The 14,176-nt window shown below is 32.3% G+C and overlaps 1 protein-coding gene across 1 annotated transcript; it reads left to right on the top strand.

The window, feature by feature from the left end:
- The first annotated feature begins 2,648 nt into the window (after positions 1–2,648).
- Positions 2,649–12,581, top strand: LOC127720066 (proteasome subunit beta type-6-like). Its single transcript, XM_052226462.1, has 6 exons — positions 2,649–2,751; positions 6,246–6,313; positions 7,124–7,255; positions 9,715–9,844; positions 11,653–11,797; positions 12,376–12,581. Exons 1-6 carry the CDS (start codon positions 2,665–2,667, stop codon positions 12,504–12,506), a joined length of 693 nt encoding a protein of 230 aa, XP_052082422.1. The 5' UTR covers positions 2,649–2,664; the 3' UTR covers positions 12,507–12,581.
- Positions 12,582–14,176: the final 1,595 nt, after the last annotated feature.

The raw sequence follows: 14,176 nt of genomic DNA, 5'->3' as shown, positions 1-14,176 counted from the left end.
TTTGAGTGAATGTTTTGTCATAGGTTATTAACCTGTAAACTAAGTTTGATGAGGTATGTACAAGAATTGGTCTGTCAGAGTGGATATACTATTCAATCTAGCTTTATTTGGGTGGTGATGGCATACTTTTGATAGTTAGTTAAATTTATTCACATCTTATCTAGGCTATATGTGATTTAGAGCTAGACATGTTGTATAGACACTTGTCTATTGTTGAAGGCCGTATGTTGACTTCTAGTTGTCATTTAGTTTACCCCACATCTCCTTTTATTCATTTTTGGATTTTTTACTGAAACACAATTGCAAAATAAAGGTTTTTCTTTTCATCAAAAATTTCTCTTTTTTTAGTAAGTCCTACACACAGTAGTTTACAATCCAGAATAACTCAATTCTTTTCTTCAAGCTTAATTTTCATGAGGAATATCCACCAAATGGTAAAATCTGCCATATTTAAAACTATATTTACCTGTTTGAAATCTTGTTTATGCCCTTGTCTGCAAATGTTTTTTTGGTCTGCATGCACTTCTTCCGTTCCTTATCAGGTCAAAGTTCGGGTTTAAGGTAGTTTGATGTGAATTTTAAGTCACATTAGTATGAAACTTGGTACATATGTTCCTTATGATATAAAATTTAAAAAATATATGCCAAATTAGTGTGCTTAGATGCCAGATTTAGCAGTTCACTGAACATGGAAATGTGATCGTCTGAAATCTGATAATTCTAATGTTATAGTTTTGAATTTAGGTAGTTTACTATGATGTTGCGGTAACATTAACATGAAAATTAGCACACATGTTTATTATGATGTTAACTTTCCAAATCATATACCAAATGTATTAGGGTTTGACCCAGATTCCATGGTTCAATGAACATGATTGTGATAATCAGCAGCAGGGCACAAGTATCATGTTGACACATTTTCTTGTTTTATTACCTAAATGAACACACTGTTTGCATTGCCAAATAAACAGAAGACATCTTGATACAACAAATTTTTCTGATTTCTTTTTTCAAGAGGCAGATCAACTAAATTGCTGTACTCTTCATAAGGTAATTCAAATTGAACTTTACTTGACAATGTTCTTATGGTAACTATTACTTTAGCCAGAGCACAAATGTGATTGAGATCTTATGGATAAATATGATTTAAATCATTTAAAAAAAAAAGAATATCAAACTTGTACATCTCTAATTTTGATAATAAAATTCAGTGATTTACAATATTTAAAGCTTTTTTAAAATCTGAAAATACAACTCCAGTGTAATTTCCTCGATCCATACTAATGAACAGTTCTTCAACAATTTTCCTTAGAGCTGAGTGACAAGAATGGCAGTGTCTTAACCAAGACTGGAACTTATAAATCAAATCAAGTTTTATCAAATATTTGTAAATTTGGGAATAAAGAATCTTTGATAAAATTAAAAAGTACGGATATTGGTCTATAGTTGTTCATATCTTTCTTTAATGGATTGGTGATACGTCTTGCACATTTAAGGTTGAGGGAAAAATAAATGTGCAAAGGCTTAAATTAAAAATATGAGCAAAAGATTCATAAATTATTGGAGCACTTATTTTACGAATTTTAGGACCAACAGCATCAAGACCAGTTGATTTATTAATTTTGACTTTTAATAGTTCATCAACGACTTCTATTGGAGATAAATAATCAAATTCAAAATAGTTGTCACAAACTTTTCTTTCAATAAACTCTTTTTTCTTTTGTGATTCAAAGTTTTATTTGGGGTTGGTAATAATGGATTCAGCTACAGGTGTAATACCACCAAATCATAGTACATCACATCCCATTTCATACGAAAAAGGGTAAAAAAAAATATTCCCTTGAGTTTGACAGTTGTAGGAAATAAATCCTACTTTTCATTGCAGTAAAAAAAATTTAAGTCATAAACATATATCTTGGGTGTTTCAAAACACCATTTTTTTTCATTTGGTGTTTCTATAAAATATTTTGGAAACTTGATGTGACATGGTTACTAAAGCTTGTAAACAGGAAAAAAAGAGATGAAAATTTGTTTGGTTTACTTCCAGTGATAGTTATTATGGTATGCAATGAATGTTATGTGATATTTTCACTGTAGTAATGGACAGGATAAAACTTTACTCGTGCCAAGTAGTTCTTTATTTGAAACAAAGACACCCCGGTAATTTTTTGCACAATTTTTTGGAAAATGCCAATTTAACAAAGACTAATAGGGGAAAAACAATGGTGGTATTACTCCTAAAGTTCCAAAGTGCTCATTAAAGTGTTCACAATATTGTTGCTTAGATAATTGTCTAGAGCAGATAATTATTTGATGTGTAAAATTTAAAAAGAAATAAAAGTATGAAAGCAACTTTAATATAGATCAAGTTGCTTTAAATATTTTTTTACAAAAAGAACATATTGTGTCAAGGGAGACAACCATTTTAAATTTTCTTTAAATAACCAAAACAAACTTGAGACAAGTTTGATTGTTTTATTTCTAAAATTTATCACTGCATACACTTTATCTTCATTACTATATATAAAGAAAAACTGCAAAACAAAGGATTTTTCAAGTTTTTATCATTTATTGGTACATTGTTGTACTAGGTTTCACAATATTTTTAATGGTCTTAAACTGTTTCGCCTAACCGTAGTTAATTCCCTTTAAAATTTGTAGAAAATGGCAACGATGACTAGCAACTTTTCACCGGCCGGAATGTATTCGCCTTCTATTCCAGACTGGCTGAATGCAGAGCATGAAACAGGGGTAAATGATACTTGCTACCTTGTTAACATGATTATATCAGGGTAACAAATTATGTCCACATTGATACGAAAAGTTACAAGCCTCAGTTCCGTCGATCAGTTTCTCCAAAAATTCTTTTCTTGTACACCAAGTTCAAGTTGACCAATGCTTTGTATTTTCCCCATATAACATTTTCACACAGCCCATCACTTAACGAAGCAGCAGTTATCTCCTTGTTTCGTCTGAAACACATCAGGAGATTCATTGGTGTGAAATTATCTAAATTTTAGGATTAAGAACTTTTATTAATTTTGCTGCCTACCAACACAATAAAATCAGAAAAAAAACCAGCTTTCTCCCTTGAATCCCAAATAGGCATTACTGTATTCATAAAAAGGAATAGATAGTAACAGCCATCAGCAGGATTTGAATCTGAAACCTCAGGATGTAAAGACAGCATTGCAACCCACTGTCACTGAAACAAAGAAGATCCAGTACAACGATTTCCAGAGAACTCCCAAAAACTCAAATTATATGAACCTGAGAACAGATAGTGATATACACGAAAATGTTAATATATATTGAGTAATACTATTTTTTGTCGAGCGGGCGACTTTTGTCGCAGAAAGCTCGACATAGTCATAGGGATAGTGATCCGGCTACAGCGGCAGCGGCGTTAGCTAACTTCTTAAAAGCTTTATATTTTAGAAGGTAGAAGATCTGGATGCTTCATACTTTGTATATGGATGCCTCATGTTATGAAGTTTCCGTCAGTCACATGTCCAATGTCCTTGACCTCATTTTCATGGTTCAGTGACTACTTGAAAAAAAAGTTAAGATTTTTTGTAATGTTACATTCTCTCTTATTATAAGTAATAGGATAACTATATTTGGTATGTGCGTACCTTGCAAGGTCCTCATGCCCGTCAGACAGTTTTCACTTGACCTCGACCTCATTTCATGGATCAGTGAACAAGGTTAAATTTTGGTGGTCAAGTCCATATCTCAGATACTATAAGCAATAGGTCTAGCATATTCGGTGTATGGAAGGACTGTAAGGTGTACATGTCCAACTGGCAGGTGTCATCTGACCTTGACCTCATTTTCATGGTTCAGTGGTTATAGTTAAGTTTTTGTGTTTTGGTCTGTTTTTCTTATACTGTATGCAATAGGTCTACTATATTTGGTGTATGGAATGATTGTAAGGTGTACATGTCCAACTGGCAGGTGTCATCTGACCTTGACCTCATTTTCATGGTTCATTGGTTATAGTAAAGTTTTTGTGTTTTGGTCTGTTTTTCTTATACTGTATGCAATAGGTCTACTATATTTGGTGTATGGAATGATTGTAAGGTGTACATGTCTAGCTGGCAGGTGTCATCTGACCTTGACCTCATTTTCATGGTTCAGTGGTCAAAGTTAAGTTTTTGAGTTTTGGTCTTTTGTTCTAATACTGTATATGCAATAGTTCAACTATATTTGGTGTATGGAAATATTTTATGATCTATATGTCAGTCACGCAGGTTTTATTTGACCTTGACCTCATTTTCAAGGTTCATTGCTCAGTGTTAAGTTTTTGTGTTTTGGTCTGTTTTTCTTAAACTATAAGCAATAGGTCAACTATATTTTTTGTATGGAAGATTTGTTAGCTGTACATGCCTGCCTTGCATGGTTTATTTGACCTTGACCTCATTTTGATGGTTCATTGGTCAATGTTTAGTTTACTTGGTTAATGTTAAGTTTATGTGGCAGTTGTAATTAAGCTTTATATTTAGGACTATCAACATAATATCAATGATTAGTAAAGAAGGCGAGACATTTCAGCGTGTGCACTCTTGTATAAATAATAAAGTCTATAATTTAGAAATATATATATCATATTTACTCAATAAAAGTACAATTTAACTGAATTAATTAATTGATTTATGGCTGGTTCATAACAGTTTATACAAGAAAAGGAAGAAAAAGTCATGTCATATTTATATCTGCAATTTATTTGACCAGTATATATTAATAAGACAAAGATTTCACATTCTCACTCTTCTCAAAACCTGGAATTTTAATATTGTCAGAACTACCCACTCTTTAAGATCACATTCTGTCAAACATCAAAACACATCTCTTTAAATTAGATAAAGAGGGTGCAAGGTTAGAGTATAACCCTTTAATAAAACATAATCAACCTCTGCTTAGCATCAGTTCACAATGTTTTCAAGGGGTAATATTCTTCTCACACACATCCTGTGTGTCATTTAAATTGTTAGGTTCAAAGAGGCCCTACATACATGACATAATAACATACCATAATTTTTCACTGCCATTTGGTTTAAGATAATTTATCAAGAACATATTTGTTGTATTTTGACCTATGAAGTGCATTAAATTTGCATAAAGTTTATTTTCATATTTCTGACTCAAAACTAAAACAGAAAATAAAACAGGTTAAGATTTAGGTTTTATTCTTAGTAATATTACAGCAGATTCCATTGAGTGTGAAGCCAAAGGTAATATCTTTGGTTAGCTTGCTTGTTAGCTGAACCGTGAAGTCATTGTTAGGTTAGGTAAACTACCCTACTTTAAGAATAGACTTGTCCGACAGAAAACCAATCGATCTGTCTGTTGGACTATGCTACTTCGAAAGGAGGGTAGTATACCTGACCTAATAATGACTTCACGGTTCAGCTAACAAGCAAGCTAACCAAAGATATTACCTTTGGCTACACACTCAATGGAATCTGCTGTAAAGAATCAGGCAGTGGGTGGGACATCAATGATTTGATTAGGAACCTTTTTCTGATGCCAATAATGGAAAAGAATAAAACTTTTTGTAAAATAAAACATTTTACCTATCTGCCCAAGTCCAATGGGCCTAACCCTTGGGAATGACTGATGTACAGTCTTAGGTCAAAAGTGTTTCACCTATCGGAAATTCACCTATTGCTTCATATAAAAACACATTTTTAATAAAAATTCGACTGACAATATTTCTTGTCCAAATTGAATGATTTTTTTTTCATTAAATACAGAAATGTCTGCAGTTTTTTGCAATAATTATGAAATAAATTTATGATTTAATTTTTATATTGCACATTATTTGTGTTTACAAAGGAGAGTGATATTTAGTAATCAGTTAAAAAAGTGATGGACTTTTCATAATAGTACAAATCTATAAGCAGATATTACATAATTCACTGGCAACAGCACCATTGCTGTCCAATTGGATAGCAGGTTTTTACTTGAAATGGACTGAAAACATAGGAGAGAAAACATTCTCAATCTGTTGTGCAAATTTTCAAAATTTGACTATTTGGAGGAGATAAATATCATAATCATTTCAATCTTGCAACAAAAGAAGAAACTATATCAATTTTATCTAAACATCATTAAATTGGCTTGTGTCCTTCAGTCATCTTTAGGGGTTAAACCATTTGTTTCCATAATGCCCAATTATTTCTGAAGGATCTAAATACTAAATTGAACAACATTATTTTAAAAGATGCATGTTATAATTCCAGACAACAATTATGGCAGTTGAATTTGATGGAGGTGTAGTAATTGGTGCAGATTCAAGAACTACCACTGGGTAAGTGTAAACACAAATGTATGAGGGGCGGAAGTACCTTTTTTGGGATGAAGGGGATTAGGCTTTTATTTTAGAGGGAATTTGGGATTGGGTCTTTATTTTTTGGCGGGAATCTAGGATTTACCCTTAAACAGGACTCTGGAATTAATGATTATTTTTTTGAGAATCAGGATGACATCCCTCCTATATAAGTTACTGAAAGTGTGGAAATACAAATCAATCCTATATACAATGTATATACATCATTTGTACATGATATATATGTGTGATTAATTCATTGGTGTATTTGAATTTGATTTTATAGTTTTCTAAATTTATATATTTTGTAGTCAACTTCCAGTAATTTTAGATTGACTTTTAAAAAGTGCTGGGATATTGAATTTTTGAAATCCTACATGTCATACTGCAAGAATCTCTGCAGAGATTGGCTATTTAATTCAGCTTCACAAACGTGTAGTGCAGATTAAGAAATGTCTGCAAATACTTTAAATTTTCTCTTGTTGTGGTTATTTAGTGCTGAAACCTGTAAGGCCAGTATTTATACATGAATATTTATACAATGTATGTAGTAAAGAAAGCTATAAAATATTGTCAATCATATTATGAAAGATGACATCATAATTTTCTGTTCATTTCAAATGTTATATTGTTTCATACAACTGTACATGTATGGCAATTCTGGAAGTTTTATTAGACAGTAAGTAATATTTTCTGGTAAAAAAGTATTGTCTGAGATTCTAATTAATGAAAACTGATCTAGTTATTCAAAACTTTTGGTTTATCTAGACTGATTTCAAATATTTTTTTCAGATCTTACATTGCTAACAGAGTAACAGACAAACTGACAAAAGTAACAGATAAAATATATTGTTGTCGATCTGGTTCTGCAGCTGATACACAGGCAATAGCAGATATAGTTAACTATCATCTTAACTTCTATAAGTAAGTACAAGAATATATATACATCATGTATCACCACAGAATATTTACTTGTAATAGGCAGATTGTTAGACAGCTTTTCTACACCCTTTGATTTTTATGCCTCTGCCGTAGCGGAGGGGGCATTAAGTTTTACCCTTGTCCGTTTGTACGTACGTACGTACGTCCCAAAATTGGTTTCCGTTCTCTAACTTTAGTTTGCCTCAACCAAATGTTATGAAACTTATACACAATGCTTATTACCACAAAACACAGATCAAGTATGAATTTTGGTGGCGTCACTTTTACCGTTCTGGAGTTATGCCCCTTTACAAATGGAAAAATTGCTGAATTTTTTGTTTCCGTTCTCTAACTTTAGTTTGCCTCAACCAAATGTTATGAAACTTATACACAACCATTCTAGAGTTATGCGTGTTTACAAATAGAAAAGTTGCTGAATTTTTAGTTTCTGTTCTCTACTTAAGTTAGCCTCAACCAAATGTTATGAGACTTACACACAATGCTTATTACCACAAAACTCAAATCAAGTTCAAATTTGCGTAGCGTCACTTTACCGTTCTTCAGTTATGTCCCTTTATAACTATATAAATTCTTTTATTTAAAGAGGGTAAACTCAGTTAGTTACAATAAACTAATCTTCCCTGAGGCCCTCACATACAAATTACAATACAATCAAAAACAGATATTTACACAAAGTTAATTTACAGTCAATTAGTTCAATGTAATATTACTAACATGATAAGATATAAGGCTGTTCAAGATGTACATGTAGTCAAAAAATCAAATACAAATAAAAATAAAAGAATATACAAATACATTGTAGAAAATATAATCTTATCAGGACTGTGTTAAGTACTTCTTGATACTTTGTTTAAAAGCATATGATATGCAAGCGGGGGCATCATCTGTGTCCACAAGTGGACGCTATCCACATTTATTTTATTTGAACTTCACAAGTCATGACCATATTTTTTTGTTGTTTTATCTTGATTTTAATCCCTCATGACATGATAACAAAAGGCAATCATGATAATCAGTTGGGCATCAATAATGATTGACATAAAAACGATATTTAACTTGACTTTTGATTATTTTGAGATACATTTGATGTTCTGAAGTTAACTGTTAAATTGACAGGGCATCATTCGAAGTGTGCAACATCAGCGTTCTAATATCTGCCTAAGACTATTTATTTGTGCAAAATTATGCTGTCAAAAACTTAACTTTCGTTTATAAAAAGCAAATTTTCCTAATACCGGATGTTGACTTGACAATGGTAAAACATGGACCAGAGACTGATGCGTACAATGCGTGTATGTTAAGAAAGCATGATTGAGTTTAGGTAGCTCTGTCCATGTTATTTCTTCAAGAAAATACTTGAAATGAAACATAGATAAAGGTATCAATGATAATTTTAGCATTTTTGAAGAATTCAGATGCAAAATTAAATCTCACACCTGCGCACATGTGTACATGGTGTATTAGTTCAAACAATGTGGTTCTGACGATTTTTCACTTAAAACATGTAAAACCTTTATTACTACTGTTTCAAATTTTTCATCAAATCATATTTATATACGTATTTCTGATAAACTTAATCTTTTTGACCACATTAATTAGATGCAAACCTCTGAAATTTAAGACAATAACTTTCAATAGACTGAGCAATGTCCAGCAGTCAGACAAATAATTAACCTTGATTGTAATGAGATAATATTAAAGTAGGGTTTGTTTTGATAGTACTTATTCGTCATGTAACTTTTATGACTCGAAATGTGTGGCTGTTGAAGGCAGAAGGTGAGGTCGAAAATATCACTAAAACTTCAATAGTTATCTGAATTTTGTTAAAATGGCAAACCCAGGTTATATGTCCAGTTCAGGCTCAGCACAAGAAGTCAAAAATATAATTTAGGGGTAAAGTTTGGACAATACAACCGTTTTGGAAGCAATGACTCATGACTGATATTGCATGCAAATAATGAGCAGAAATTTTACATCCTTAGCTTCCTTCCTTCCTTTTTATGCAGCACACTTATCTAAATGTCATGATCTCTGTATATGTGTATAAAGTGATAAACTAATATTCCTTACAAGAATTTCAGTTTTTAGTTTATTTAATTTTTATGCCCCACCTAGGGGCATTATGTTTTTCGGTCTGTGCGGGTATTTAAAAGTGTGCACCACATTTTTGAGGTTATTTCAAATAGACAGAAAAAATATTACAGTCATTCCTTATAATTTAATTCTAAATTCCATTTTAAGGAGTAAATCATGAAAAAACGTTGATGACGTCACGGTCACACGACAAAATTATGTCTATGAGCTGACAGACAAAAAACTTTCAACCAATCAGAAGACATGTTTCATCCAAAATTAAATTATTGATTTTTTGGACTTTAAAAATGAGACCAAAATGACCTTCCAGATTATCATTATGTAATTGCCTGTATTTTGATTTTCAGAATGGATTTTGGAGAAGAACCTGAGGTGAAAGTAGCAGCCAATGTATTTAGAGAGTTATGTTATCAAAACAGAGATAGTGTGTCAGCAGGTATACTGGTAGCTGGCTGGGATAAAGTCAATGGAGGACAGGTGAGATGCTGTATATCAAACAGTTTTGGTGGTCTTGTAATGTTTGATAAGTTATTGGAATGAAAGAAAAAATAATCAGTCTTATTGGTACTCTGAATGCTTCCACTAATAAAACAACACCAATGGATGAAATTTATAGCAGCCTAGCAGGTAGTTGCAGTAAAGTCAGATGCTGAAATAATTCTGTTAGAAAAAATCTTCAATCTTCTGTCCTTGTACAAAATGTATGATGAATTGCAGTCTGGATGTCCTCTTAAAAAGCATCTGGACCATTCAGAACGTCAGTGATCGTGATGTTCCCATAATGCAACACAATTTCAGGATTGGCCTTTTTTAAGCTCATGTAATCCCTAGAAATCTGCGCAGACCAGAAGTGGGAAAAAATGTATTTACAAACAACCAAACTCCAAGGTAAATTCATAAAACCTCTGACACAAAATCAAATGTTAGACTATATCAACCAACGGAAAGAATGGGAAACAACTGTCATATTGTAACGAAAACCAAGCGGTCGGGCCTAAGTGTTAAACTATAATTGTTTATCCCTTAGTGCGTTGCTATAAAAATGTGTTTTGTTAGAATGTACAAGTATATAAGAAATAAAAGTTATAACTGGTGACCCTTCTTTGGTAGCGTGGTACCCTGGTATCGTGGTACCCTGGTATCATGGTACTGTGTGGTACTTTGGTATTCTGAATACATACTGGTAAGGCTGGTTCCTCTTGTAAGGTAATGACTCGGATATAAAAGGGTAGATTGGAGTATATGTTTTTGTATGGTAACTCTCGATGTTTGTAAGAATAACAGACTCGTTGAATAAAAATCAACTTGTATTAACTTTAAGATGCATTAAATATCAACAATACATATAAATATTAAATAACTTAACAGCATTTTAATCTAACAAATAAATACTTTATAAACCTTAGAATATCGTGAAATAAAGAAAATGGATAGCGGAAAATTATTCCCAGAAGGTTTACTAATATTAGTTTGGTAATCGGCAAATGGTAAATCAAGTTCAATGCCAAAAGATAAAGTTTCTCTCAAGAAGTTATTCCCTAAATGTAACTTGTAAAGGAATTAACAAACCCACATTATACGGACGTCGTCTCCTCGGACATTGTAATAGTGTTGGCTGTCTGGTTACTACTTGGTATGGTACATGGTATCTGTACGTATATCAAAATAGCTTGGAATTAGCGAGTGTTACTTGCCCAGGGTAAAATCGTGCTGAAGACTTATCTGTATTCTCCGCCGTATTTATACTTAGGTAAACCAATTTACCGATTTGGTTTACCGTTTACCATTTTGGTTTACCATTTACCATTTCGGAAAATACCTAAATTACCAAAACCGGAACTGATGTCATTGTACGTCATATTGAGTACACAATACACAGGTGTTCCTATGTAAAAACATAGTCAAGAATAATAAAAAGTTTTAGAGTTATCAATGTTTAAACATAGTTACACAAGAAATATATAATAAGAAAAGTCAATTATCGGTAAGATTTAAACAACGTCATCACACAATTTTAGGGGAAACAAGTTCCATTTCAGGGGACCCACATTTCGTTACAATATTCCTGACTTGATAAAAGTATTTTCCATAGAAAATGGTGGGTTTAACCTGGTTTTATAGCTTGCTAAACCTCCCATGCACATATCCTAGAAATTCTGACTAAAGCAAGTTTATACAATTACAAACTGTATTTTCAAGATCAAAATTTCTCTATTGTAATCATGGTAATGAGGACTTTGTAACATGATATATATGCATATACTTATTCCTTTATTTTTTTACAGGTATATACTGTACCTCTAGGAGGAATGTTGACTCGTATGCCATTTGCTACAGGAGGATCTGGAAGTACATATGTGTATGGTTACGTCGACACACATTACAAAGAAAATATGTCGAAAGACGAATGCTTACAATTTATCTCTAGAGGTAAAATTATATAAAAGAAGGAATGTGGTGATTTAATGCATGAAACAAAATTCTGGTACCTATACACACCTAACAAAACTTAATCAATGTAATATTGGTTTTATTGCTGTTCTTCATCTCAAAGTCACAATGAGGCCTTCAACGCTGACCAAAAAATCAATCCTCACTGCAATGAATAATTTCTGTTTGGTTTTCTCTTCCCTGGAAATAAATCCAATTGTAACAATATATGGGGCAATAATTTGGCTTGGATAAGGAAGCATCATTATGAAAATTGATTTTTTTCATAAGCCTAGAAGCTACACATATGCTATCACAGGATAAATTTTGACAATTTTCTCAAATTATATTTGAAAAGTTTAACTTAGAATAGTTCTATGATTATATGCAAACCATAAATTTATATGAAGTTCTTTCTATTCATTCCTGCTGAAAGTTGTATGTTCTCTCTGAATACTTGGGCTCCTTCAACCAATAAAACTGGCTTCAATTTTATATCCCAAGAGTGCTGAAAGAGGTGTTAAAACACCAACAAATATCAATATTTCACTTCATAAATTGACCAATTTGTATTTTAGGTGTTGCATTAGCCATGAGTAGAGATGGATCTAGTGGTGGAGTTATACGTATGGCGTGTATTACCAAGGAAGGTGTGGAAAGATTTGTACTAACAGGAAAGGACATTCCTAAAGTCTTTGATGCCTACTAATGTTATAATTATAATGACAGTGTCATGTTAGCTGTGTTTCATGATTTAATATTAAATTTCATCATTTCTTTGTAATTTTTTTTGTTTATTTCATACTACCTCAGTTTAGTTTTTGTCTCACCCGCTACTTTCATTTGTGAGGAAAGTCGCAGAATGCAAGACAAAGGGATTACAGTCCGGCAGCAGCAACAGCGCATACTTTTTGTATGAAGCTTTATATTTCAGAAGGAAGAAAATCTGTATCTGTATGCTTCATAAATGTTTGTAGATGCCTTATGTTATGAAGTTTCTATCTATCATACGGCCATTGTCTTTGACCTCATTTTCATGGTTCAGCGACTGCTAGAAAAAAATGTATAGTTTTTGTGTCATTTAAAATACTTGCTTATTATGAGTAAAAGGAAAACTATTTTTGGTATATAGGATCCTTGCAAGGTCTGCATTTTCGTCAGACATGGTACATCTGATCTCTATCTTATTTCATGGATCGTTGATCAAGGTTAAGTCCTTATTACAGATACTATAAGCAATAGGTCAACTATATTTGATGCATGGAATGATTGAAACTTGTTCATGTCCGACTGACAGGTTTCATCTGACCTTGACCTCATTTTCATGGTTAGTTTTTCAATGTTAAAATTTTGTGGTTTGTTCTGTTTCTCAGATACTATAAGCAATAAGACAGCTATATTTGGTGTATGGAATGATTGTATGGTGTACAATATAATAATAAGGAGATGTGGTATGATTACCAATAAGACAACTATCCGTCAGAATTCAAATGAAGTGGATGTAAGCAACTATAGGCAACCGTACGGCCTTCAACAATGAGAAAAACCCATACTGTATAGTCAGCAATAAAAAGCCCTGACTTGAACAATTCAAATGAGAAAACTAAAGGACTTAATTATAACAAAACAATTCATGAAAAACAAATATAACAGACATGAACCAGTCTGTCTGGCAAGGTCCATTGACCTTGACCTCATTTTCATGGTTCATTGGTCAATATCAATTTTTCATGGTTGTTTCTGTTTCTCAGATACTGTATGCAATAGGTCAATTATATTTGGTGCATGGTGTACATGTTTTCTGGCAGGGTTTACTGACCTTGACCTCATTTTTATGGTTCATTGGGCAATGTTCAATTTTCACAATTAGGTATGTTTCTCAGATACTATAAGTAATAGGTTAACTGTATTTGGTGTATGGTATGATTGTAAAGTATACATGTCTGTCTGGCATAGTTCATCTGACATTGACCTCATTTACAACGCTCATTGGTAGTGTCAAGTTTATGTGATACATGTATTTAATCCTTCATATGACAGACTTACATTCCCCATTTCTATTCTCAATTTTATTCCAAAATTAATTCAATTATAAATAAGTAAAATGGGCAACATTTCAGCATGTGTACTCATTTTAGCTCATGTGGGCGTTTGCTTTCGCTTGGCAAAGTGTCTTTTATCTAATGTGTAAATTTAAAAAAAATCTTCTCCTCCAAAATGGTAAAACCAAATTAAATAAAACTTGACATTTTGGTCCATTAAACAACATGGCCACCATGCCAAAAAAAGGAACACACAAAGTAAAATGAAAGTAATAGTTATATCTTGGAAACAAAAATAGATACCAAAAAATCTGACGGGATAGGAATGTTCATAATG

Source organism: Mytilus californianus, unplaced genomic scaffold (genome assembly GCF_021869535.1).
Source record: "Mytilus californianus isolate M0D057914Y unplaced genomic scaffold, xbMytCali1.0.p SCAF_11, whole genome shotgun sequence".
In the NCBI taxonomy this organism is placed as follows: Eukaryota; Metazoa; Mollusca; class Bivalvia; order Mytilida; family Mytilidae; genus Mytilus; species Mytilus californianus.
The sequence above is the reverse complement of the archived record's forward strand: the minus strand, read 5'-3'. Positions and strand labels throughout refer to the sequence as shown.

Excerpts from the sequence above, each read along its gene's own strand:
- LOC127720066 (XM_052226462.1), top strand. The coding sequence starts at position 2,665 with ATGGCAACGATGACTAGCAACTTTTCACCGGCCGGAATGTATTCGCCT. Across the intron at positions 2,752-6,245 it reads ATGCAGAGCATGAAACAGGG|ACAACAATTATGGCAGTTGA; the intron begins GTAAATGATACT and ends TTATAATTCCAG. Across the intron at positions 7,256-9,714 it reads TATCATCTTAACTTCTATAA|AATGGATTTTGGAGAAGAAC; the intron begins GTAAGTACAAGA and ends TTTGATTTTCAG.